Genomic DNA, 27,555 nt, shown 5'->3' with positions numbered 1-27,555 from the left:
GTGTCCCCCAAGGTTCTATTCTGAGTCCTGTTGCTTTTCATTATTTACATAAATTATCTTGACTCTAAAGTGTAGGCCTCTTGCTAAGTCTCTTGCTTTGTTGAATTATTTGCTCATTAACTAATCATCTATATAATTCTCTATCTTTTAGATCCCTCCGCCCAGCATCAACTTCACCCTGCCCTCACCTATCCTGGGCATGCCCTGTGTGCCCATGTTTGACCCGCCCTGGGTACCCTCCAACACTGGCAGCGTCCAAGACCCAATCAACGAGGACAACTCTGTAAGTCCCGCCGCTGCTGCCTGAATTACTGTCCAATCAGCAGATACTTACAGAATTTACAATGAGCCTAGTGGTTGACCAATTTTTACTATAAACCAAAGTACACATTTTTCTGACGTTTTAAGTCTGTTGTGGTGTACAGTATTGGTGCATGTATATTGAATTACATGGACATAACACTATTCATTCAATTGGGATGTGGAGGTGCATCTTTTGTACTGACCTTACTAATGCTACAACTGACCCATTATGCTACAACTGTTATGGTAACACTTGGTACTGTTATCCCAGTGTATTTATTCCTTGTGTTCGCTATGGCACCAGGAAATAAGCTTTAGAGGACTGATAAACAATATTATGCTACTAAATTGATAGTCGGCCATGACACTTTTTGGCTTAATTTCTTTGTGTTGCTATGCTTTTTTTTTGTCTAGCATGAAAACCAAAAAACGATGTATTCAGATCACTTGTCATTCAATACTAGATCAGCTCTAGACTGGTCATTGTACTGTCTGAGTACAATAGTCCTGTCTGTTATTTATCAATCTATCAATTGTCTTTGTTTTTAGTTCCCCACATTTATTCAATCAATCTATTCCATAGTAAGTTGTAATTTATGTATGGATGCTTGTTTGGGTGCATCATGGGAAACTGAGTTAATCTTTTGATGACTGAATGAGACAAAATTCAAAGAGATGTCTGTCCATTTCCAGCGGGCAAAAGTTTAGCACATGGGGTCTTAATAATGTCATGTTCTCGTTGTAAACTGGTTTTCTGGTTGAGAAGACATCATATAACCAGATTACAACCAACTGATCTCTGTTACAAGCAGGTAAAGACGTATTTTTCATGACGAAATGAATGCGTCATTGGAAAGACGTTATATTTTGATTGTTATCTGGTCAGATAAGTTTAACACAATGTCCATTATACAACCAGTATACAACCGGACCATGTATGACGTCATTAAAACACGTCATAACGACGTCATTGCAACCAGTTTTGCCCACTTGGTTGTCTGACTCTCCCCAAACATTAAGACCTAGGGGGAGGTGCTATACTAGGGGGCCTCATACGGGCCATTCTGGATACATGCATCTTATACAAGCCACTCCACGTTTTCTGTATGTAATGCTCGGGCTTCTTTTGGGAAAGCTGCATGTATTGGTCATTTTGCATGTATATACTATGCATGGCCAATGACGGCCATTTTGTAATTGTTCAAACGTCAACATTTTCACGTCACTCTATCAAACATCCACTGTGATATCTGTTGGTGCCGGTTAGAATGCTCAAATGAGCTTTTGCACTGGATATACTCTCCTGATGGATTTGCATATAGTAAGTTTTACCTACAACTATTTACAATGGTAAATAATTGATACCTGTGCATGGTGTAGTTGATCTAGGGTTGCAAAATGTAGTTCACTTTCCCAGAATCCCCAGGATTCCTGCTTTTTCCTCATGATTCCGGAAATGTACAATTTGGGAAAGTCACAACCCTAATCTACAACCATAATAAACCCTAATAATGTTTCCAATCTAATCAGGAGAATATAACGGCATGTGTCATCCATATATAACTGTCGGGAAGAGACAGATAGTTTACATTACCAAATGTTCACCAGATGCCAGTATTGTAATTATACTATATACAGGACCCCCCTGAGAATGAGCCTATCCCACAGTCCCCTTCCCTGAGCCTCTGTGTGTCTCTGTTTGTCCTTTCTCTCCCCCACCTCATACACACGGCCAACACACACACACACACACACACACACACACACACACACACACACACACACACACACACACACACACACATCCTCCCCAACGTCCACCCTCCACACACACCCACACCCTTTTCCACACAAATACACACACACACACACACACCACCTCTTACAGAAATCTTTCTCGGCGCGGGCCGTGTCGCGCTCCCACCAGCGTGCCGAGCACATCCTGAAGAACCTGCAGCAGGAGGAGGAGAAGCGGCGTCTTGGGCGCGAGGCCAGCATCATCACAGCCATCCCCGTGGCCCAGGAGGCCTGCTACGAACCCACCTGCAGCCCGCCGCCCGAGCAGGAGGAGGAAGGTGGGTGGGACAGCCATGGAGTGCTGGAGACATCTCTCTTTTTTCATTTTCTAAATATTTGTTATTGATTTGAGGTGTTAATTCAAGTGATACAGCCCCTGTCCCATTCAGGAAACCACTGATTCTGACGTAGTTGGGAGAAACACTAACTGAACTGAACATCTAACAATAAACCAAGAACCTATGTATTTAGGTTTTCTGAGAGTGCTTCAGCCCTCTTCAAAAATAACAAAAACAACAAGCTTATACTGTTGCCCACACCCCAAATAACGGCCCTACCATCGAGTCCACAACTACAGTGCTTAGTTGTAATACACCTTGAATAATGCAGTCAGTCAGCCAGCCACTGGTAGTTTCATGTTGCGACTGACTCTGAACCCTCTCCTCCCCGCCAGCAGAAGAAGAGGTCAACCTGGCGTCTCGCCGCATGTCCGTCACTCCGTCCTGCACCTCCAGTAACTCTCACAGGAACTACTCCTTCCGCCGCGGCTCCGTGTGGTCAGTCCGCTCCATGGTCAGCGCCGAGGGTAAGACTGTGTTACCGTGGCAACCACACACATGCCCACTCACTTGTAGGTGTCATGTTCCAGTATCCATATTAGGATCCCACATAGAATGCATGGCTAGTACATTGCTTCATTCTAAGTGGCATGCTAGTATAGATGTCAGAATGGTATTTTGAACGCTGGTCAGATTCAAGTCACATGGCGAGGAATAGGAAAGCAAATCCTCACCTGATAATATCTGATAAAAGCACGATGATAAAATGATGCCTTGACACAGAGCTTGTACATATGGTAACCTTTAACTTCCTAACTACAGTAGAACACCTTCCTAACTACAGTAGAACACCTTCCTAACTACAGTAGAACACCTTCCTAACTACAGTAGAACACCTTCCTAACTACAGCAGAACACCTTCCTAACTACAGCAGAACACCTTCCTAACTACAGCAGAACACCTTCCTAACTACAGTAGAACACCTTCCTAACTACAGTAGAACAGCTTCCTAACTACAGTAGAACAGCTTCCTAACTACAGTAGAACACCTTCCTAACTACAGTAGAACAGCTTCCTAACTACAGTAGAACAGCTTCCTAACTACAGTAGAACACCTTCCTAACTACAGTAGAACACCTTCCTAACTGCAGTAGAACACCTTCCTAACTACAGTAGAACACCTTCCTAACTACAGTAGAACACCTTCCTAACTACAGTAGAACACCTTCCTAACTACAGTAGAACACCTTCCTAACTACAGTAGAACAGCTTCCTAACTACAGTAGAACAGCTTCCTAACTACAGCAGAACATAGATGCACTATTGTAAAGTGGTTGTTCCACTGGATATCATAAGGTGAATCCACCAATTTGTAAGTCGCTCTGGATAAGAGCGTCTGCTAAATTACTTAAATGTAAATGTAAACAGCTTCCTAACTACATTAGAACACCTTCCTAACTGCAGTAGAACACCTTCCTAACTACATTAGAACACCTTCCTAACTACAGTAGAACACCTTCCTAACTACAGTAGAACACCTTCCTAACTACAGTAGAACAGCTTCCTAACTACAGTAGAACACCTTCCTAACTACAGTAGAACACCTTCCTAACTACAGCAGAACACCTTCCTAACTACAGCAGAACACCTTCCTAACTACAGCAGAACACCTTCCTAACTACAGTAGAACACCTTCCTAACTACAGTAGAACACCTTCCTAACTACAGTAGAACACCTTCCTAACTGCAGTAGAACACCTTCCTAACTACATTAGAACACCTTCCTAACTACAGTAGAACACCTTCCTAACTACAGTAGAACACCTTCCTAACTACAGTAGAACACCTTCCTAACTACAGTAGAACACCTTCCTAACTACAGCAGAACACCTTCCTAACTACAGTAGAACACCTTCCTAACTACAGCAGAACACCTTCCTAACTACAGTAGAACAGCTTCCTAACTACAGTAGAACACCTTCCTAACTACAGTAGAACACCTTCCTAACTACAGTAGAACAGCTTCCTAACTACAGTAGAACACCTTCCTAACTGCAGTAGAACACCTTCCTAACTACAGTAGAACACCTTCCTAACTACAGTAGAACACCTTCCTAACTACAGTAGAATAGCTTCCTAACTACAGTAGAACACCTTCGTAACTACAGTAGAATACCTTCCTAACTACAGTAGAACACCTTCCTAACTACAGTAGAACACCTTCCTAACTACAGTAGAACACCTTCGTAACTACAGTAGAATACCTTCCTAACTACAGTAGAACACCTTCCTAACTACAGTAGAATAGCTTCCTAACTACAGTAGAATAGCTTCCTAACTACAGTAGAACATCTTCCTAACTACAGTAGAACACCTTCCTAACTACAGTAGAACACCTTCCTAACTACAGTAGAACACCTTCCTAACTACAGTAGAACACCTTCCTAACTACAGTAGAACATCTTCCTAACTACAGTAGAACACCTTCCTAACTACAGTAGAACACCTTCCTAACTACAGTAGAACACCTTCCTAACTACAGTAGAACACCTTCCTAACTGCAGTAGAACACCTTCCTAACTGCAGTAGAACAGCTTCCTAACTACAGTAGAACACCTTCCTAACTACAGTAGAATACCTTCCTAACTACAGCAGAACACCTTCCTAACTACAGTAGAATAAGGTGGTAGTGACTCATGGGTTGTTCTTGTCTACTAGATGAGGAGAACACTACGGAGCACACACCCACTCATCACATGCTGCAGCCTCCCCAGGCCGTCTTCCCAGCATGCATCTGTGCTGCCGTCTTACCCATAGTGCACCTGATGGAGGACGGGGAGGTGCGAGAGGACGGTGTGGCAGGTGGGTGGCATCGCTCAACACAATCTGTCATGTACTGTACTAGAGAGACGGAGGGAGAGAGGGAGGGAGGGAGAGGATGAGAACAGAATACATAAAATAGAAAAGCAATGTTTCGGTCTGTCCTGATAAAACTCATGATCATTTTCTTATGATCCATTTACCATGATCCTGCAGTGAGTGCAGTGGCCCAGCATATCCTGTGGAACTGTCTGATCGAAGACCCCGCCCTGGTGCTCAGGCACTTCCTGGAGAAGCTCACCGTTAGCAATCGACAGGTAGAGCAGCCGTTGTCCATCAACATACTCTGCAGTCTCATATGATAGGACCAATAGAATCCTGCCTCTCTTCAGTATGTTGTTCGATCTATGTTGTTATGGACAAAATCTGTTGTTAGTAGACTACCTCCCTGTTTCAAAACATTTCAAAACATTTTCTCTATACTAAATACAAAAAATGACAGGTGGTTCTTACACAAAAAGAAATTATGAGACAGAACTTTAAAAGTTACTTTTTCTTTTTTCATGTTTTTTTTCATGCTTTTTACAGCAGGCAGGGGAAAAGTTGTACACAGATGTTTCGGTTTGTATCACCTTCTTCATGTATTGGGTTAAGGTTGTTCAAGGTTGACCGCGATGTTACCTGCTTTTTCCCCCCACTGAACACAACCCCTCATGTTGTTTATGTGTTTTTCTGTTGAGTTTGAATTGACACATGTTTCTATGTGTATCAGGATGAGCTGATGTACATGCTGAGGAAGCTGTTGATGAACATCGGTGACCTCCCGGCCCAGACCTCTCACATCCTCTTCAACTACCTGGTGAGACAAGACATCAGTCAATGTATATCAGACAGTAGCAGTATTGATCAATCTGATGACAAGATTAATCAAGATCTCTCTCTTCCCCCTCTACTTCTCTCTCTCTCTCTCTCTCTCTCTCTCTCTCTCTCTCTCTCTCTCTCTCTCTCTCTCTCTCTCTCTCCCGGTCTCTGTCTGTCTCTCTCTGTCTGTACCCCATTCGCCTGTCTCTCTCTCTCTCTCTCGCTTTCCCTCCCTTTCTCGCTACCCCTAGGTGGGGCTGATTATGTACTTTGTGCGTACTCCGTGTGAGTGGGGTATGGATGCCATCTCGGCCACGCTGACCTTCCTGTGGGAGGTGGTGGGCTACGTGGAGGGGCTCTTCTTCAAGGACCTCAAACAGACCATGAAGAAGGAGCAGTGTGAGGTCAAGCTGCTGGTCACTGCATCCATGCCAGGTAAAGGCCATTTTAAAGGTTACCAAAAGGTCATCCCTGCCAGGTAAAGGTCACTGGATGCCAATGGGAGCCCAGTCATTTGACTGTGTTGTATAGTATAATGTTGACTGTTACATGTGGGTAATATAGTAAATCATGTATGTCCTTGCAGGAACCAAGACCCTGGTAGTGCACGGGCAGAATGAGTGTGACATTCCTACCCAGTTGCCTGTACATGAAGACACTCAGTTTGAAGCCTTGCTCAAGGTAACTTCTCATCATAGAGTTCATCTGCATTCTACAGATCATGACAGAACATTCTTAGGGATACACTGAAGTCATCCCCAATTCGTTGGCCTCTCTCTTCCCTAACAGGAGTGTTTGGAGTTCTTCAACATTCCCGAGTCTCGGTCGGCACACTACTTCCTCATGGACAAGCGCTGGAACCTCATTCACTATTCCAAGGTTGGAATTCCCATCCATTTCCAAGCGGTGTTATGAACTGTGAGGTTATGTGTAGATGTCTAGAATGACCATGAGCGTGTCTTCTCCATCAGCGACTACATAATGTGCTTTCTGACTGTCTTCCTCAACCTCAGACCTTTGTGAGGGACATCTATCCGTTCAGGAGGTCTGTGTCTCCCCAGCTCAACCTGGTCCACATGCTGCCAGAGAAAGGACAGGAACTCATTCAGAAACAGGTACAGCAGGTGTGCAGTGTGTGTTAGTAGTGTGTTTTGTTTCAGGTTTAAAACTCACAGTTAAAGCCACACTCTGCAATTTGTGCACTACACCAAAGAGTACACACAGTATAAATGACTAAAAATCTCCCAACTGTGGCTTTAACCGTTTGAGAAGTGTGACCTTCTGTTTGTCTGTCCATATCTTTACTGGTGCCTGTCTCAGCCTCTTGTGCGTACTTGTGTCCCCTCCTATCTCTCCCTCCCCCCTTTCCCTCCCCTCTCTCCCTAGGTGTTTTCCCGTAAACTGGAGGAGGTGGGCCGTGTTCTATTCCTCATCTCCCTGACCCAGAACATGCCGGCCATCCACAAACAGTCCCATGTGTCCATGCTCCAAGAAGACCTGCTCCGCCTGCCCTCCTTCCCCCGCACGGCCATCGACGGAGAGTTCTCTCTCTTCAGCGAGCCACAGGGTAAGACTGGAGTGGACCCTATCTTGAATGGTACCTGAGTGAACAAACAAGACAATGAAGAGAGATGATCAGAGTTGGGGTCAATTCCATTTTAATTCCGGTCAGTTCAGGAAGTACACTGAAATTCCAATTCCAATTCTCTTCAATGCTTTTCAATGAGGACAACTTGGAATTGGAATTTGGTTTACTTTCTGAATTGACTGGAACTGAAAAGGAATTGACCCCAACCCTGGAGATGAGTTGCATTTTAAAATGAAGATGTAATACAATAAAGTACTGTACTATGTTGTATATCTATGGTGCATCTTCAAACTAGACAACACAGATCACAAAACAAAAGTCTACCAACACTTGGGAAGTATGAACGCTAGATGTTTCAAAAAGTCTTCATTGCAAAGAGGCTTCCATAGTGAGTTAGCCCCATATTGTGCCATCTTCTTCCCAGGCAAGGAGCTCTTCGGCCTGGACACTCTCCACAAAGTCCTGTGGATCAAACTACTAGAAGAGATGTTTCTGGGCATGCCCAGTGAGTACCCGTGGGGGGACGAGATCATGCTCTTCCTGAACGTGTTCAACGGCGCCCTGCTGCTGCACCCCGAGGACAGCGCCCTCCTCAGGCAGTACACGGCTACTGCCATCAACACAGCCGTCCACTTCAACCACCTGTTCTCCCTGAGTGGATACCAGTGGCTCCTCCCCACCATGCTGCAGGTAGGTAGTACAGAGCTAGGATCAGTTTACAGGTCCAGCAGGTTGTTGTTCTCTATTAGAAGCTGAAAATGTGGAACTAATCTTAGATCAGTTTCATGGTGCTACTTCATCCACCTGCTGGGGTTAAAGGTTAGAGATCTAGGATAAATGTAGCCTCCCTAAATCCTAACCCCAACCATTACAGGAAGAAGTCACATAACTGGACTTCAATGCAACCTTGGCACCATGCCAACCACTGCCCGAATGTTCTCACAAACTGTCGTCATTGTGAGCGGTGCGGCGGGAGGCAGGTAGCCTTGTGGTTAAGAGCGTTGGAACAGTAACCGAAAGGTCGCTGGTTTGAATCCCCGAGCCGGCAAGGTGGACAATTGTGCCGTTCTGCTCTTGAGCAAGGCAGTTAACCCCCAACATCAACAACTGCTTCCCAGGCACCGATGACGTCGATTAGGGCAGCCCCCCGCACATCTCTGGTTCAGAGGGGTTGCATCAAATGCAGAACACACATTGGTTGAATGCATTCAGTTGTGCAACTGACAAGGCATCCCCTTTCTGTGAGTCAGTCTCACTACATAATATAGCAGTGACTTACAGAAACACGGGCTGGGTCAGGCTGGGCTGGGTCAGGCTGGGCTGGGTCAGGTTACAGTTGAGTTGAAGCCTGGGAGCAGACCGTTATAGCCACTAGCAACGCATGGTCAATATGTTGACAATGGAACTCTTCGGTGCTACATAATGGAAGACTTACACAGAGAGCAGTGCAGGTCAATGCCAAATGCAGCTGGATTTATTTAGTCTTGATCTGGGAAATTGTGCTGCTGACAACTCAATGGGCATTGCTCATTTAAATCACAGGATTTGAAAACATGTATAGCATTGAACCCTATATAATAGGCCATGTTTCTTACTAAGCGTTGATATACTCTTCTATGTAACATTTGATTGAGTCCTCTACCTCCAGTGGCCTCTGAAAGGGCCCACACAGAATCCTCCTAACAGGTTGTGATGAGAGAAACATTCACATGGGTGCCATGGTGTGAAAGGCAGGACATCAACTATGTTGGCGATATTGATATTAAGTGGTTTCACCTTATTTGTGTTTAATATTGACATTAGTTGTTGTCACGTTATTTGTGTTTAATATTGACATTAGTTGTTGTCACGTTATTTGTGTTTAATATTGACATTAGTTGTTGTCACGTTATTTGTGTTTAATATTGACATTAGTTGTCGTCACGTTATTTGTGTTTAATATTGACATTAGTTGTTGTCACGTTATTTGTGTTTAATATTGACATTAGTTGTCGTCACCTTATTTGTGTTTAATATTGACATTAGTTGTTGTCACGTTATTTGTGTTTAATATTGACATTAGTTGTTGTCACGTTATTTGTGTTTAATATTGACATTAGTTGTCGTCACGTTATTTGTGTTTAATATTGACATTAGTTGTTGTCACGTTATTTGTGTTTAATATTGACATTAGTTGTTGTCACGTTATTTGTGTTTAATATTGACATTAGTTGTTGTCACGTTATTTGTGTTTAATATTGACATTAGTTGTCGTCACGTTATTTGTGTTTAATATTGACATTAGTTGTTGTCACGTTATTTGTGTTTAATATTGACATTAGTTGTCGTCACGTTATTTGTGTTTAATATTGACATTAGTTGTCGTCACGTTATTTGTGTTTAATATTGACATTAGTTGTCGTCACGTTATTTGTGTTTAATATTGACATTAGTTGTCGTCACCTTATTTGTGTTTAATATTGACATTAGTTGTCGTCACGTTATTTGTGTTTAATATTGACATTAGTTGTTGTCACGTTATTTGTGTTTAATATTGACATTAGTTGTTGTCACGTTATTTGTGTTTAATATTGACATTAGTTGTTGTCACGTTATTTGTGTTTAATATTGACATTAGTTGTTGTCACGTTATTTGTGTTTAATATTGACATTAGTTGTCGTCACGTTATTTGTGTTTAATATTGACATTAGTTGTTGTCACGTTATTTGTGTTTAATATTGACATTAGTTGTTGTCACGTTATTTGTGTTTAATATTGACATTAGTTGTCGTCACGTTATTTGTGTTTAATATTGACATTAGTTGTCGTCACGTTATTTGTGTTTAATATTGACATTAGTTGTTGTCACGTTATTTGTGTTTAATATTGACATTAGTTGTCGTCACGTTATTTGTGTTTAATATTGACATTAGTTGTTGTCACGTTATTTGTGTTTAATATTGACATTAGTTGTTGTCACGTTATTTGTGTTTAATATTGACATTAGTTGTCGTCACGTTATTTGTGTTTAATATTGACATTAGTTGTTGTCACGTTATTTGTGTTTAATATTGACATTAGTTGTTGTCACGTTATTTGTCTGGGTTTATTTAATTTCTCATAGAAAAACCTCCTGATCTAAATGCCTGCTGTTTCCTACTATTTTGTGTGACTGTTGGGCTGCTCTGACTGGAATCAAGCGCAGCTCCGTAACCACTTTAACCACGTAACCACTGTAACCACGTAACCACTGTAACCACGTAACCACTGTAACCACGTAACCACCTTAACCACGTAACCACTGTAACCACGTAACCACTGTAACCACGTAACCACTGTAACCACGTAACCACTGTAACCACTGTAACCACATAACCACTGTAACCACTGTAACCACGTAACCACTGTAACCACGTAACCACTGTAACCACGTAACCACCTTAACACTGTAACCACTGTAACCACGTAACCACTGTAACCACGTAACCACGTAACCACGTAACCACTGTAACCACGTAACCACCTTAACCACTGTAACCACTGTAACCACGTAACCACTGTAACCACGTAACCACTGTAACCACGTAACCACCTTAACCACGTAACCACTGTAACCACGTAACCACTGTAACCACGTAACCACTGTAACCACATAACCACTGTAACCACTGTAACCACGTAACCACTGTAACCACGTAACCACCTTAACCACGTAACCACTGTAACCACGTAACCACTGTAACCACGTAACCACGTAACCACTGTAGCAGCGTAGCTGGGCGGCGATGGCTCTACTGTCGGCCACATTAAGGGGTGCTCTGTGTTGTCTTTGCTGTCACCCGTTGGAGCGATGTTGATGGACACTATGACATCCTCCAGACTTCCCGTGGGCTCAACTAGGCTGGGTAGTAATCAATCAATCAAATGTATTTATAAAGCCTTCTTACATCAGCTGATGTCACAAAGTGCTGTACAGAAACACAGCCTAAAACCCCAAACAGCAAGCAATGCAGATGTAGATGCACAGTGGCTTCTACACCTGATTTCAAGGTTTTACTGCTAACCTACAAAGCATTACATGGTCTTGCTTCTATAGTATTTAGTATTTATAGAAAATTATTTAAATACTTCAAATAGAAGTAGTTGATTCGGCCACATTATTTGAAAATACTTAAATACACAGTAAATAAATATTTAAAATACAAATACATAAATGCTGATGCCAAGATGCTGCTTCAACCTAGCTCTAGGAGGCCACAGAGATTACAGCCCAAATCCCACAATGCATTCTGAATTGGGCCTAAACATGGTGTTGCAGTATGACATGCCTCCTTACAAGCTCATATGATTACTCCCTGTAATGTGTTGTAGTCCTAAACCCACTGTAATGTGTTGTAGTCCTAAACACACTGTAATGTGTTGTAGTCCTAAACCCACTGTAATGTGTTGTAGTCCTAAACCCACTGTAATGTGTTGTAGTCCTAAACACACTGTAATGTGTTGTAGTCCTAAACCCACTGTAATGTGTTGTAGTCCTATGGTGACTATGAAAGTAACCCACTGTAATGTGTTGTAGTCCTAAACCCACTGTAATGTGTTGTAGTCCTATGCTGACTATGAAAGTAACCCACTGTAATGTGTTGTAGTCCTATGCTGACTATGAAAGTAACCCACTGTAATGTGTTGTAGTTGTCGTGTCTTTGGCTATGCCGGATTAAGTGATATGACATGCTAACCTATAAAATTCTCTCTGTAATTAATATTACCTGATTAAGCTAATCATGTAAATGTAATTAACTAGAAAGTCGGGGCACCACGGAAGAACGTTTATAGAGCCGTTATCTTCCGAATAAACTCTTAAAATACTTAGTAATATTTTACATTGATAGCAGTCAATATTAACCCTTATCTTATTTTCAGTCTCATAATGAAAGTTGTAAATTCTTGGCTATCTTCACGAACCCTGGCTAACAAGTTGAATCAGCAATACAAAATTGGGTTTAATTATTTATTTACTAAATACCTAAACTAATCACACAGAATTACAAATACACCGAATACAAATGATGTCATACATGATGGCTGGTTACACAAAGGAAAGGGGGTTGGGCTTGAATGAAAGAGCGGGAAGATTTAGGAACAAAGAAACAGCAGCTATGCTATCGTAAATACATTATCTTATGCATTCTAAATTACCGCCCATTTGGAAAAGGAAAATGCAATAAATATTTACTCTGAGCTGCGCTTCGGTAGATTGGTCATAGATGCTGGCCGGGTTGGCCAACAGATCTTCCTGTAAACTCGGAAGAATGTCTCTGGTGGTAAATTGGATACGTGGTGGTATCTTCGTCCGTCTGTTAGACTGGATCCGTCGCCCGTCCTTTCCTAGCCCCCGTCTACAGCGGCTACTGCTAACTCAACGGCTAGGAAGTATCACTTCTGTAGTGAATAAGCTCAAAGTTCATACCATTCGCCATCAAAGCTCATGCCGAGGTTGGCTTAGTTCTGTACTTGACATGTGTGTCCTTCTAACGTAGAGGCTGCAGACCTCCCGTACTGGAACAACGTGGTTATCTTTTCGTCAAAGGCTTATATAGTGGAGAGGGGGGAAGGATGTGTTTCATCGTTTATAACCCCTCCTCTTCACAGGGGTGGGCCACTGATCAAGCAGGGCACTTTCCTTATGAAAACCCAATTCTCTCATTTGGAAGCTAAAATTACATTTAATCTCCTAACAAACAATTTCAATATCAAACATTTCAATTGCATAACAATTCCATGTGACTCTGATAACTAGAGGGTGTATACTTTCCCAGGTACAGTTTATGTCGTCCTGTCATCAGTCATAATGTCTCAGATGACAACATACTCATTACGTTCCCAAGCATATTTCCAACTGGTTTTATTACCAAAATATGGTTCCTTTCCCCATTTGTTTGATGTTCCCAGACTCTCTATATTTAACACAGGCTATTCAAGTCCTTCAGTAGGGTCAGAGAGGGGAAGGGAGAAAGGTATTTATGGGGGGGGGGGGGGGTCATAAACCTTACCCACAGGCCAACGTCATGACATAGTCCTATGCTGACTATGAAAGTAACCCACTGTAATATGTTGTAGTCCTATGCTGACTATGAAAGTAACCCACTGTAATGTGTTGTAGTCCTATGCTGACTATGAAAGTAACCCACTGTAATGTGTTGTAGTCCTAAACCCACTGTAATGTGTTGTAGTCCTATGCTGACTATGAAAGTAACCCACTGTAATGTGTTGTAGTCCTATGCTGACTATGAAAGTAACCCACTGTAATGTGTTGTAGTCCTATGCTGACTATGAAAGTAACCCACTGCTGAGACAGGGGATAGAGTTCTGCGTCAGACAGTTCTACATCCTGCACCGTAAACCCTTCATCCTCCAGCTGTTTGCCAGCGTGGCCCCACTGCTGGAGTTCACAGTAAGTGTGTTTGCATAAGCACCTCTCTGATTCAGAAGGGTTAAATGTGGAAGACATTTCGGTTGAATGCATTCAGTTGTGCAACTGACTAGGTCTCCCCTTATGAGCGTATCTGCGTGTGTTGTCTAACTATGTGACTGTGTCTCCCTCCCAGACGTGCACCAGTACAGGCCTGTCTAAGGGGGTGTCTGCTCAGTGCCTGTTTGACCTGCTGGTCTCTCTGGAGGGAGAGACGCGTGATACCCTGGATGCCCTGGAGCTGGTCAAGGCTGAGAAACCCCTACGATCCCTGGGTAACACCACCACCTCAACCCCCCTGGGTCCCATCACTCAGGACTATTATATCATTAGAGGTTGTGTCTGACATGGCACCCTGTTCAATATCCTGTATGCCATTTATCAGACGCTTCTATCCAAAACGACTTACAGTCATGCGTGCATACATTGTACGTACAGATGGTTCCAGGATTCGAACCCACCATCCTGGCGCTGCAAGCACCATGCTCTCCCAACTGAGCTACAGAGGACAATTTACCCTACACTGTTCTACCTTTGACTACATTACATTACATTTACATTTTAGTCATTTAGCAGACGCTCTTATCCAGAGCGTTTTGCTGGCGTGGATTCCCATTGTTTTAGTAAGAGAGGAGTTGTTTTAATGACAGCGTGAGCTGATCAGCAGAAAATAAATAAATAGTTAATAGACTCTTACCAAGACCTGGAGTTTCTCATTGTCAGGATTCCCCTAGTTAATAGACTCTTACTAAGGCCTGGAGTTTCTCATTGTCAGGATTCTCCTAGTTAATAGACTCTTACTAAGGCCTGGAGTTTCTCATTGTCAGGATTCTCCTAGTTAATAGACTCTTACTAAGACCTGGAGTTTCTCATTGTCAGGATTCCCCTAGTTAATAGACTCTTACTAAGACCTGGAGTTTCTCATTGTCAGGATTCTCCTAGTTATAGACTCTTACTAAGACCTGGAGTTTCTCATTGTCAGGATTCTCCTAGTTATGGACTCTTACTAAGGCCTGGAGTTTCTCATTGTCAGGATTCTCCTAGTTAATAGACTCTTACTAAGGCCTGGAGTTTCTCATTGTCAGGATTCTCCTAGTTAATAGACTCTTACTAAGGCCTGGAGTTTCTCATTGTCAGGATTCTCCTAGTTAATAGACTCTTACTAAGACCTGGAGTTTCTCATTGTCAGGATTCCCCTAGTTAATAGACTCTTACTAAGACCTGGAGTTTCTCATTGTCAGGATTCTCCTAGTTAATAGACTCTTACTAAGACGTGGAGTTTCTCATTGTCAGGATTCTCCTAGTTAATAGACTCTTACCAAGACCTGGAGTTTCTCATTGTCAGGATTCCCCTAGTTAATAGACTCTTACTAAGACCTGGAGTTTCTCATTGTCAGGTTTCTCCTAGTTAATAGACTCTTACTAAGGCCTGGAGTTTCTCATTGTCAGGTTTCTCCTAGTTAATAGACTCTTACCAAGACCTGGAGTTTCTCATTGTCAGGTTTCTCCTAGTTAATAGACTCTTACTAAGACCTGGAGTTTCTCATTGTCAGGATTCTCCTAGTTAATAGACTCTTACTAAGACCTGGAGTTTCTCATTGTCAGGATTCTCCTAGTTAATAGACTCTTACTAAGGCCTGGAGTTTCTCATTGTCAGGATTCTCCTAGTTAATAGACTCTTACTAAGGCCTGGAGTTTCTCATTGTCAGGATTCTCCTAGTTAATAGACTCTTACTAAGGCCTGGAGTTTCTCATTGTCAGGATTCTCCTAGTTAATAGACTCTTACTAAGGCCTGGAGTTTCTCATTGTCAGGATTCTCCTAGTTAATAGACTCTTACTAAGGCCTGGAGTTTCTCATTGTCAGGATTCTCCTAGTTAATAGACTCTTACTAAGGCCTGGAGTTTCTCATTGTCAGGATTCTCCTAGTTAATAGACTCTTACTAAGGCCTGGAGTTTCTCATTGTCAGGATTCTCCTAGTTAATAGACTCTTACTAAGACCTGGAGTTTCTCATTGTCAGGATTCTCCTAGTTAATAGACTCTTACTAAGGCCTGGAGTTTCTCATTGTCAGGATTCTCCTAGTTAATAGACTCTTACTAAGGCCTGGAGTTTCTCATTGTCAGGATTCTCCTAGTTAATAGACTCTTACTAAGGCCTGGAGTTTCTCATTGTCAGGTTTCTCCTAGTTAATAGACTCTTACTAAGACCTGGAGTTTCTCATTGTCAGGATTCTCCTAGTTATATTAAACAATAGAACTTGACTGATAATGGTCATGTTCTTCCTATAGTATATTTTAGGTCCTGAAAGTGCTGCAGCATGAATTCCAGTGGTTCTCTCTGTTTCAGACTTCTGCTATGGTAGTGAGGACCTGGCCTTCTCCATCAGTGAGTCCATCAAGCTGTGTGTGACGGTGGTGGCCTACGCCCCAGAGTCTGTCAGGAGGTGTGCTTTCACATCACTCACCGCTAGCCCTGTATATCAACGTTGTACAGTAGGCTTACTAAATGCTAACGCCCTCTCCTATCTTCCTCTGTGTGTGTTTGTGTTTATGCGTTGCGTGTGTGCACGGTATCAGCCTACAGATGCTGATGGTGCTGGAGGCCCTGGTGCCGTGTTTTCTCCAGAAGCTGAAGAGCAACACCATGACCATGGAGTCAGCCTCGGCAGCGCGGGACGAGATCGCCGCCATTGCCGCCCTGGCCACCTCCCTGCAGGCCCTGCTCTACAGCTCAGAGACCCTCACACGGTCAGACACACACACACACACACACACACACACACACACACACACACACACACACACACACACACACACACACACACACACACACACACACACACACAAGCCGTGCATCTGATAAGCAGATATGGCCCATCATGTCTTTCTAAATGTATGTTCCAAGCCCTAATTGAATGTGACATTTGTCCATTTTCTCTGCTATCTTCCACCCCTCCTTCCCCTCCCTCCCATTCCCACCCCTCTCAGGCCTATGACTGCCCCCCAGTTGAGTCGCTGTGACCAGGGACACAAAGGTGCCACGACTGCCAACCACGCCATGTCTGGAGGGCCCAACACCAGGTGTGGAGTAGCCTTTACACCTGCTGGACTGTGTCTAAAATGTCACCCCTAATGCACTACCTTTGGCCAGAGCCATAGGGCTGTAGTGCACTATATAAGGAAAAGGGTGTTTATTAACATGTTGTTTTGTTACTTTTCCTAATTCTCTTCATAACTGTAAGACATAAATATAGTGTTGTTCCTGGATGCTGTTGCCGTAGTGATATCCTAAAGATACCTATGTACAGGTCATCATCACAACAGAAGAAAACAATAGAATATGTCCCATGTGTTTACACCACAGTTGGTACAGATGATCATGTTTCATGGATGCTTGTTTGTGTCGTGTACTCGTGTTGCTTGGTGTCAATGTCAGTCGCCTTGTGTCCGGCATCAGGGACAACCTTCACCTGCTGGAGGAGGGCCAGGGGATGCCTCGCGAGGAGCTGGACGAGCGTATCGCCCGTGAGGAGTTTCGCCGGCCCCGGGAGTCCCTCCTGAACATCTGCACTGAGTTCTACAAGCACTGCGGCCCGCGCCTCAAGATCCTGCAGAACGTGGCCGGGGAACCCCGTGTCACCGCCTTAGAGCTGCTGGACATCAAGTCCCACATGAGGTGAATGGTTGGATTTAGTGCATAGTGTTTCAACCAGGTGGAAACTATCCTCATTCAATGCCCAATGTGCAGCACCTACCTGGGTGAAAGTGGCCACGAATGAGACACACTTTAACCGGGTATGACATCACTATTCACTCAGCTATGGTATGGACCCATACAGGGACCTGATTTGCAGAAACGTTTAGAATTGTGCGTGTGCGATTTCGTGTGTACAATCTGTATGCCTTTTTGTGTGTGGATGAGTGCGTTGTGTGTGTATGTAATTCCCTGACTGTGCATGCGGTTGTGCATGTCTATATGATTGCATGTGTGTTTTTGTATATGATCATTTTGTGTGTGTGTGTGGTGATGTTTTCCCCCAGATTGGCAGAGATCGCCCACTCCCTCCTCAAGCTGGCCCCCTACGACAGCCTGACCATGGAGAGCCGAGGCCTGCGGCGCTACGTCACTGGGATGCTGCCCATCACCGATTGGTCATCCGAGGCCGTGCGGCCCGCCCTCATCCTCATCCTGAAGCGGCTTGACCGCATGTTCAACAAGATCCACAAGATGCCTACGCTCAGGTGCGCTCGCCCACAGGCTCTGTGCTCCAGGTCTGTTGCCGCGCTGCGCGCCCTTTAACCCTTGCTCCTTCACAACCGTACCGTACTGTGGTGTTACAGTGGAGTGAAGTACCGTACCATACTGTGGTGTTACAGTGGCGTGAAGTACCATACTGTGGTGTTACAGTGGAGTGAAGTACCGTACTGTGGTGTTACAGTGGCGTGAAGTACCATACTGTGGTGTTACAGTGGAGTGAAGTACCGTACTGTGGTGTTACAGTGGCGTGAAGTACCGTACTGTGGTGTTACAGTGGAGTGAAGTACCGTACTGTGGTGTTACAGTGGAGTGAAGTACCATACCGTACTGTGGTGTTACAGTGGAGTGAAGTACCGTACTGTGGTGTTACAGTGGAGTGAAGTACCATACCGTACTGTGGTGTTACAGTGGAGTGAAGTACCGTACTGTGGTGTTACAGTGGAGTGAAGTACCATACCGTACTGTGGTGTTACAGTGGCGTGAAGTACCATACTGTGGTGTTACAGTGGAATGAAGTATTGTACTGTGGTGTTACAGTGGAGTGAAGTACCATACTGTGGTGTTACAGTGGAATGAAGTATCGTACTGTGGTGTTACAGTGGAGTGAAGTACTGTACTGTACTGTTACAGTGGCGTGAAGTACCATACTGTGGTGTTACAGTGGAGTGAAGTACCGTACTGTGGTGTTACAGTGGAGTGAAGTACCGTACCATACTCTGGTGTTACAGTGGAGTGAAGTACCGTACTGTGGTGTTACAGTGGAATGAAGTATTGTACTGTGGTGTTACAGGGGAGTGAAGTACCATACTGTGGTGTTACAGTGGAATGAAGTATTGTACTGTGGTGTTACAGTGGAGTGAAGTACCGTACTGTGGTGTTACAGTGAAGTGAAGTACCATACTGTGGTGTTACAGTGGAGTGAAGTACCGTACCATACTGTGGTGTTACAGTGGGGTGAAGTACTGTACTGTGGTGTTACAGTGGGGTGAAGTACCGTACCATACTGTGGTGTTACAGTGGCGTGAAGTACCGTACCATACTGTGGTGTTACAGTGGAGTGAAGTACCATACCGTACTGTGGTGTTACAGTGGAGTGAAGTACCGTACTGTGGTGTTACAGTGGGGTGAAGTACCGTACTGTGGTGTTACAGTGGAGTGAAGTACCGTACCATACTCTGGTGTTACAGTGGAGTGAAGTACCGTACTGTGGTGTTACAGTGGAATGAAGTATTGTACTGTGGTGTTACAGTGGAGTGAAGTACCATACTGTTGTGTTACAGTGGAATGATATATTGTACTGTGGTGTTACAGTGGAGTGAAGTACCGTACTGTGGTGTTACAGTGAAGTGAAGTACCATACTGTGGTGTTACAGTGGAGTGAAGTACCGTACCATACTGTGGTGTTACAGTGGGGTGAAGTACTGTACTGTGGTGTTACAGTGGGGTGAAGTACCGTACCGTACCATACTGTGGTGTTACAGTGGCGTGAAGTACCGTACCATACTGTGGTGTTACAGTGGAGTGAAGTACCATACCGTACTGTGGTGTTACAGTGGAGTGAAGTACCGTACTGTGGTGTTACAGTGGGGTGAAGTACCGTACTGTGGTGTTACAGTGGGGTGAAGTGCCGTACTGTGGTGTTACAGTGGGGTGAAGTACCATACTGTGGTGTTACAGTGGGGTGAAGTACCGTACCATACTGTGGTGTTACAGTGGGGTGAAGTACCATACTGTGGTGTTACAGTGGGGTGAAGTACCATACTGTGGTGTTACAGTGGGGTGAAGTACCATACTGTGGTGTTACAGTGGAGTGAAGTACCGTACTGTGGTGTTACAGTGGAGTGAAGTACCGTACTGTGGTGTTACACTGGAGTGAAGTACCGTACTGTGGTGTTACAGTGGAGTGAAGTACCGTACTGTGGTGTTACAGTGGAGTGAAGTACTGTACTGTGGTGTTACAGTGGGGTGAAGTACCGTACTGTGGTGTTACAGTGGAGTGAAGTACCGTACTGTGGTGTTACAGTGGAGTGAAGTACCATAGCTGTAGTCAAGTCTGTTCCTAGCCGAGCTGGCTGAACTAGCCAGAGTAATGCACTGCTGCTTCCGTGGGTGTAATTGTCATCGCTGCTGACTACTCACAGTTTGATTGTGTGTTGTAGTTTGTAAAGTCTCATAACTGCTGAGTTTGGCTCTGCTTATGTGTGTGTCTGTGAGCTCTGCAATGCCATCTGTCAATACGAGCTGCTTTAGGCCCACATAGAGAGTCATCAGAACCTGGACCTGGTTATTGATACCTCTGCTGAGTAGTGATGGGTCAATATTATCTGCTTTAGGCCCACATAGAGAGTCATCAGAACCTGGACCTGGTTATTGATACCTCTGCTGAGTAGTGATGGGTCAATACAAGCTGCTTTAGACCCACATAGAGAGTCATCAGAACCTGGACCTGGTTATTGATACCTCTGCTGAGTAGTGATGGGTCAATACAAGCTGCTTTAGACCCACATAGAGAGTCATCAGAACCTGGACCTGGTTATTGATACCTCTGCTGAGTAGTGATGGGATTATCTATTTAATAGCCTGTCCAAACTAAACGTTTTCAAAATGCGAAATTATAGTGTGATATTTTGTTAAGTGTGTTGTGTTTGTAGTGGATGTGTGTATCAGTGGAGGCTGGTGGGAGGAGCTATAGGAGGAAGGGCTCATTGTAATGGCTGGAATGGAATAAATGGAATAGTATCAAACACATGGAAACCAAAAGTTTGACTACGTTCTTCTATAGCTCCTCCCATCAGTCTCCTCTGCTGTGTATGTTTATGAGCGTGATTAGTAAATGAACGTGTGTGTGTGTGTGTGTGTGTGTGTGTGTGTGTGTGTGTGTGTGTGTGTGTGTGTGTGTGTGTGTGTGTGTGTGTGTGTGAGCAAGCCTGTCTGTGCGTGTGTGTGTGTTTATACTGATTGCGTGTGTCTGTCCTACAGGAGACAGGTGGAGTGGGAGGCGGCCAGTAGTCTGATTGAAGGTATCTGTCTGACTCTCCAGCGTCAGCCAATCATCTCCTTCCTCCCTCACCTTCGCTCCCTCATCAACGTCTGTGTCAACCTGGTGAGGCGTGCTCACACACACACACCTCAAATACTCACTGTGCTGTGACTTAACTATGATGTTGCTTGTTTGCGTGTGTGTGTGTGTGTGTGTGTGTGTGTGTGTGTGTGTGTGTGTGTGTGTGTGTGTGTGTGTGTGTGTGTGTGTGTGTGTGTGTGCCCTGTTTGTGTGTGTGTGTTTCTCAGGTGATGGGGGTAGTAGGCCCCTCCAGTGTGGCTGATGGGCTGCCCCTGCTCCACCTGAGCCCGTATCTGTCCCCCCCTCTACCCTTCAGCACGGCAGTGGTCCGCCTGGTGGCTCTGCAGATACAGGTGAGACTACTCAGGCCAAGAACTAACCTCTGGGTTACTGTGTGTGGGTGTGTGTGTGTGTGTGTCATAATGAAACATTTATCTTGTTCTCTTTCCTGATTGACAGGCTTTGAAGGATGACTTCCCCCTGAGCCATGTGATCTCCCCCTTCACCAATCAAGAGAGGCGAGAGGGCATGCTGCTCAACCTGCTGATTCCATTCGTGCTGACAGTGGGTTCAGGGAGCAAAGGTCAGAGCCCAGGGTTAAGAGGTCTAATGCCACCAAACTGTGTGTGTATGTATGCATACGTGCATCTGAAATAATGGCTGTGTTTCAGGCAGACTTGAATGTCACCTTGCAGTCACCTGCTAGAACTCACAGCGCCTGGATAGATGTTAAAAATATCACTGCATCATACAGTGCCTTCAGAAAGTTTTCAGACCCCTTGACTTTACAGCCTTATTCAAAATTGTATTAAATTGTTTTTTTCCCTCATCAATCTACACATAATACCCCATAATGACATAATACCCCATGTGTGTAGATTGCTGACGATTCTTTTCAATTTAATCCATTTTAGAATAAGGCTGTAACATAACAAAATGTGGAATACTTTCCGAAGGCACTGTATATAACAATCTGATGCTCGCCTGCACCAACGATGACCTGGCACCTAACGATTAGTTGATATGTGTTGCACAACTGCAATGTAGTCAGCCTTGAACGCAACGTGTGTGTGTGTGTGTGTGTGTGTGTGTGTGTGTGTGTGTGTGTGTGTGTGTGTGTGTGTGTGTGTGTGTTCCACCCTATCCAGACTCCCCACACCTGGAGCAGCCTGAGGTCTCTCTGCTCCTGCAGACGGTCATCAACATCCTCCTCCCCCCGCGCATCATCAGCACGTCCCGGACCAAGAACTTCATGCTGGACACCTCCCCCGCCCACTGCTCCACCCCGGGGGACCAGGGCAAGGACCTGAGGAGAGAGGGCCTGGCCGAGTCCACCAGTCAGGCTGCATACCTGGGTAGGGATAGACTTATGCAGACTTAGACTATTTAAATGTAGACTATATGCTGACTAGACCGGGCGAGCGTGTGCGTCTGCCATCGTACGCATGTGTTGATTTTGTCCAGCTACACCAGACGTGATCAGAACTCGCAGGTTGAAATATCAAAACAAACTCTGAACCAACTATATTAATTTGGGGACAGGTCGAAAAGCATTAAACATTCATGTCAAATTAGCTAGCTAGCTTGCTGTTGATAGCTAATTTGTCCTGGGATATAAACATTGGGTTGTTATTTTACCTGAAATGCAAAAGGTTCTGTACTCTGACAATTAATCCACAGATAAAAGGGTAAACTGAGTTAGTTTCTAATCTCTCCTCCTTCAGTCTTCTTCTTTGGACTTCATATGGCGGTTGGCAACCAGCGTTAAGGTGCATTACCACCACCAACAGTACTGGAATGTCGACCTCAGTTCATCTTTCAATCACCCACATGCATACGTTGCCTTGGGAAAGTATTCAGACCCATTAAATGTTTCCACATTTTGTTACATTACAGCCTTATTCTAAAATTGATCAAATAGTTTTTTTCCTCATCAATCTCCACACAATAACACATAATGACAAAGCAAAAATACGTTTTTAGACATTTTTGCAAATTTATTAACAAATAAAAATGGAAATATCACATTTACATAAGTATTCAGACCCTCTACTCAGTACTTTGTTGAAGCACCTTTGGCAGCGATTACACCCTCGGGTCTTCTTGGGTATGACGCTACAAGCTTGGCACACCCACAGGGCAGCGCACAATTTGCCCAGTATCGTCCGGGTTTGACCAGGGTAGGCCGTCATTGTAAATAACAATTTGTTCTTAACGGACTTGCCTAGTTAAATAAAGGTTAAATAAATAAAATAAAGAAATGTAAATAACACCTGTATTTGGGGAGTTTCTCCCAGCCTTCTCTGCAGATCCTCTTAAGCTCTGTCAGGTTGGATGGGGAGTGTTGCTGCACAGCTATTTTCAGGCCTCTCCAAAGATGTACGATCGGGTTCAAGTCCAGGCTCTGGCTGGGCCACTCAAAGAAATTCAGAGACTCCTGCATTGTCTTCTCTATGTGCTTAGGGTCGTTTTCATGTTGGAAGGTGAACCTTCGCCACAGTCTGAGGTCCTGACCTCTGGAGCAGGTTTTCATCAAGGATCTCTCTGTACTTTGCTCCATTCATCTTTGCCTCGATCCTGACTAGTCTCCCAGTCCCTGCCGCTGAAAAACATCCCCACAGCATGATGCTGACACCACCAGGCATCACCGTAGGGATGGTGCCAGGTTTTCTCCAGACGTGACCCTTGGCATTCAGGCCAAAGAGTTCAATCTTGGTTTCATCAGAACAGAGAATCTTGTTTCTCACGGTCTGAGAGTCTTTAGGTGCCTTTTGGCAAAGTCCAAGTGGGCTGTCATGTGCCTTTTACTGAGGAGTGGCTTCCATCTGGCCACTCTACCTTAAAGGCCTGATTGGTGGAGTGCTGCAGAGATGGTTGTCCTTCTGGAAGGCTCTCCCATCTCTACAGAGGAACTCTGGAGCTCTGTCAGAGTGATCATCAGGTTCTTGGTCACCTCCCTGACCAAGGCCCTTTTCTCCCAATTGCTCAGTTTGGCCCTGGCGGCCGGCTTTAGGAAGAGTCTTGGTGGTTCCAAACTTCTTCCATTTAAGAATGATGGAGGCCACGGTGTTCTTGGGGACCTTTAATGCTGCAGAAATGTTTTGGTACCCTTCCCCAGATGTGTGCCTCGACAAAATCCTGTCTCGGAGCTCTACGGACAATTCCTTTGACCTCATGGCTTGGTTTTCGCTCTGACATGCACTGTCAACTGTGGGACCTTATATAGACAGGTGTGTGCCTTTCCAAATCATGTCCAATCAATTGAATTTACCACAGGTGGACTCCAATCAAGTTGTAGAAACATCTCAAGGATGATCAATAGAAACAGGATGCACCTGAGCTCAATTTCGAGTCTCATAGCAAAGGGTCTGAATTCTTATGTAAATAAGGTATTTCATTTTTTTCCTTCGCTTTGATGTTATGGGGTATTGTTTATAAATTACTGAGAAAAATTATTATTTCATCCATTTTAGAATATGGCTGTAATGTATCAAAATGCGGAAAACGTCAAGGGGTCTGAATACTTTCCGAAGGCACTGTATATGCTCTTAAAAAGCAATGAGGAGATGGGAGAGGCGGGATTTGTAGCACGTCGTGCGTCACAAATAGAACAATTTATATTTCAGTGCCTGGCTACGCAGATGCTCGTTGACGCGCGCGAGCAGTTTGGATGCAAGAATTGAATAACGTGTATGTGTACATTTATTTTGCTGCGCTGGCGCATGTAACACGAGCAATGTGGTCAGCATATTACACTTAGAACTTACATTTATTTTAAGGGAACTTTATTTTCCCTGCAATAGACTAACGTCCTGTCCGGGGGGTGTACTTGTACATCAAGCTGTCTCACGCTACAGAAACAGGAGATAGACTAGCGTCCTGTCCAGGGGGTGTACTTGTACAACAAGCTGCCTCACGCTACAGAAACAGGAGATAGACTAGCGTCCTGTCCAGGGGGTGTACTGGTACATCAAGCTGCCTCACGCTACAGAAACAGGAGATAGACTAACGTCCTGTCCAGGGGGTGTACTGGTACATCAAGCTGCCTCACGCTACAGAAACAGGAGATAGACTAACGTCCTGTCCAGGGGGTGTACTGGTACATCAAGCTGCCTCACGCTACAGAAACAGGAGATAGACTAACGTCCTGTCCAGGGGGTGTACTGGTAGATCAAGCTGCCTCACGCTACAGAAACAGGAGATAGACTAGAGTCCTGTCCAGGGGGTGTACTTGTACATCAAGCTGCCTCACGCTACAGAAACAGGAGATAGACTAGCGTCCTGTCCAGGGGGTGTACTGTACATCAAGCTGCCTCACGCTACAGAAACAGGAGATAGACTAACGTCCTGTCCAGGGGGTGTACTGGTACATCAAGCTGCCTCACGCTACAGAAACAGGAGATAGACTAGCGTCCTGTCCAGGGGGTGTACTTGTACATCAAGCTGCCTCACGCTACAGAAACAGTAGATAGACTAGCGTCCTGTCCAGGGGGTGTACTGGTACATCAAGCTGCCTCACGCTACAGAAACAGTAGATAGACTAGCGTCCTGTCCAGGGGGTGTACTTGTACATCAAGCTGCCTCACGCTACAGAAACAGTAGATAGACTAGAGTCCTGTCCAGGGGGTGTACTGGTACATCAAGCTGCCTCACGCTACAGAAACAGTAGATAGGTTGCTGCTCCTATGAGCCGTTCTGGCTCGTACAAACCAAGACTCGTGCATTGCTATTTAGACTTAGACTTACATTTAGAACTTCCATTTTTTCTGAGGGAACTTTGTTCTGTAGGGTTCTGATTTAGGTTCCAGTGGCAGAGTGGGATGATGAGGTGCTGAATGACAGTGAATGTCTGGTTAAAAGATGTAGGAGCTGATGGTTGTTGATAGAGGTGGTGTTTCTGGCTCTTTGTCTTGTTCTCCCGTTATTTTATCTCTCTCTTTTTCCCTCACCCTCCCTTTCTAATTTTCTCTCCTCCCTCTGCTTTCTCTTCCTCCTTTTCTCACCATCGCTTTCTCACTCCTCACTTTCTCTGTCTTTCTCTCCTCCCTCTCTCTCCCCCTCTCTCTCCCCCTCCCCTCACTCCCCTCTCTCCTCCCTCTCTCTCCCCCTCTCTATCTCCCCCTCCCCCTCTCTCTCCCCATCTCACTCCCCACTCTCTCTACTCCCTCCCTCCCTCCTCCCTCTCTCTACCCCCTCTCTCTATCTCCCCCTCTCTCTCCCCACTCTCTCTACACCCTCCCCTCCTCCCCCTCTCCCCCCTCTCTCCCCACTCTCTCTACACCCTCCCCCTTTCCCCCACTCTCTCTACCCCTCCCCCTCTCTCTCTCCCCCATCTCTGTCCCCACTCTCTCTACCCCCTCCTCTCCCCTCTCTCTCCCCTCCTCCCACACTCCTCCCACTCTCTCCCCCAGCTCTAAAAGTGGTGTTGGTGTGTTTTGAGCGGCAGCTGGGGAACCAGTGGTATCGCCTCAGCCTGCAGGCCAAGGAGATGTCTCTGAGGAAGGTGGGAGGCCTGGCCTTCTGGGACTTCATAGATTTCATAGTGCGTACTCGGATTCCCATCTTCGTCCTGCTGCGCCCCTTTATCCAGTGCAAGGTAGGAGCACTGTGTAGTATTTTACTGTACCCTCCATTTTGTGTAGTATTATACTGTATCCTCCAATCTACTACCTTGTGTAGTATTATACTGTACACTCCATTCTGTGTAGTATTAAACTGTACCCTCCATTCTACTACCCTGTATAGTATTATACTGTACCCTCCATTCTGTATAGTATTATACTGTACCCTCCATTATACTACCCTGTATAGTATTATACTGTACCCTCCATTCTGTGTAGTATTAAACTGTACCCTCCATTCTACTACCCTGTATAGTATTATACTGTACCCTCCATTCTGTGTAGTAATATACTGTATCCTCTATTCTACTACGCTGTATAGTATTATACTGTACCCTCCATTCTGTATAGTATTATACTGTACCCTCCATTCTGTATTGTATTATACTGTATCCTCCATTCTACTACCCTGTATAGTATTATACTGTACCCTCCATTCTGTGTAGTATTATACCGTACCCTCCATTCTACTACCCTGTATAGTATTATACTGTACCCTCCATTCTGTGTAGTAATA

The 27,555-nt window shown here is 44.6% G+C and overlaps 1 protein-coding gene across 1 annotated transcript in view; it reads left to right on the top strand.

Annotated features, from left to right (window-relative positions):
* LOC106592906 (protein unc-80 homolog) overlaps positions 1 to 27,555 on the top strand; it is a 110,324-nt gene that overhangs the window by 61,300 nt on the left and 21,469 nt on the right. Inside the window, exons 34-57 of the mRNA XM_045700398.1 lie at positions 152 to 283; positions 2,192 to 2,378; positions 2,774 to 2,905; positions 5,098 to 5,241; positions 5,416 to 5,516; positions 5,972 to 6,058; positions 6,312 to 6,495; positions 6,647 to 6,741; positions 6,850 to 6,939; positions 7,074 to 7,175; positions 7,447 to 7,627; positions 8,073 to 8,338; positions 13,945 to 14,079; positions 14,234 to 14,372; positions 16,446 to 16,542; positions 16,676 to 16,846; positions 17,087 to 17,179; positions 17,535 to 17,774; positions 18,140 to 18,370; positions 21,336 to 21,459; positions 21,645 to 21,770; positions 21,877 to 22,000; positions 22,566 to 22,772; positions 26,829 to 27,013. Of these exons, the coding sequence (XP_045556354.1) occupies positions 152 to 283; positions 2,192 to 2,378; positions 2,774 to 2,905; positions 5,098 to 5,241; positions 5,416 to 5,516; positions 5,972 to 6,058; positions 6,312 to 6,495; positions 6,647 to 6,741; positions 6,850 to 6,939; positions 7,074 to 7,175; positions 7,447 to 7,627; positions 8,073 to 8,338; positions 13,945 to 14,079; positions 14,234 to 14,372; positions 16,446 to 16,542; positions 16,676 to 16,846; positions 17,087 to 17,179; positions 17,535 to 17,774; positions 18,140 to 18,370; positions 21,336 to 21,459; positions 21,645 to 21,770; positions 21,877 to 22,000; positions 22,566 to 22,772; positions 26,829 to 27,013 (3,573 nt within the window). The remainder of the gene's footprint in view (positions 1 to 151; positions 284 to 2,191; positions 2,379 to 2,773; positions 2,906 to 5,097; positions 5,242 to 5,415; positions 5,517 to 5,971; positions 6,059 to 6,311; positions 6,496 to 6,646; positions 6,742 to 6,849; positions 6,940 to 7,073; positions 7,176 to 7,446; positions 7,628 to 8,072; positions 8,339 to 13,944; positions 14,080 to 14,233; positions 14,373 to 16,445; positions 16,543 to 16,675; positions 16,847 to 17,086; positions 17,180 to 17,534; positions 17,775 to 18,139; positions 18,371 to 21,335; positions 21,460 to 21,644; positions 21,771 to 21,876; positions 22,001 to 22,565; positions 22,773 to 26,828; positions 27,014 to 27,555) is intronic.

Source organism: Salmo salar, chromosome ssa17 (assembly GCF_905237065.1).
Source record: "Salmo salar chromosome ssa17, Ssal_v3.1, whole genome shotgun sequence".
Lineage (NCBI taxonomy): Eukaryota > Metazoa > Chordata > Actinopteri > Salmoniformes > Salmonidae > Salmo > Salmo salar.
This window is presented reverse-complemented; position numbering and strand designations above follow the sequence as displayed.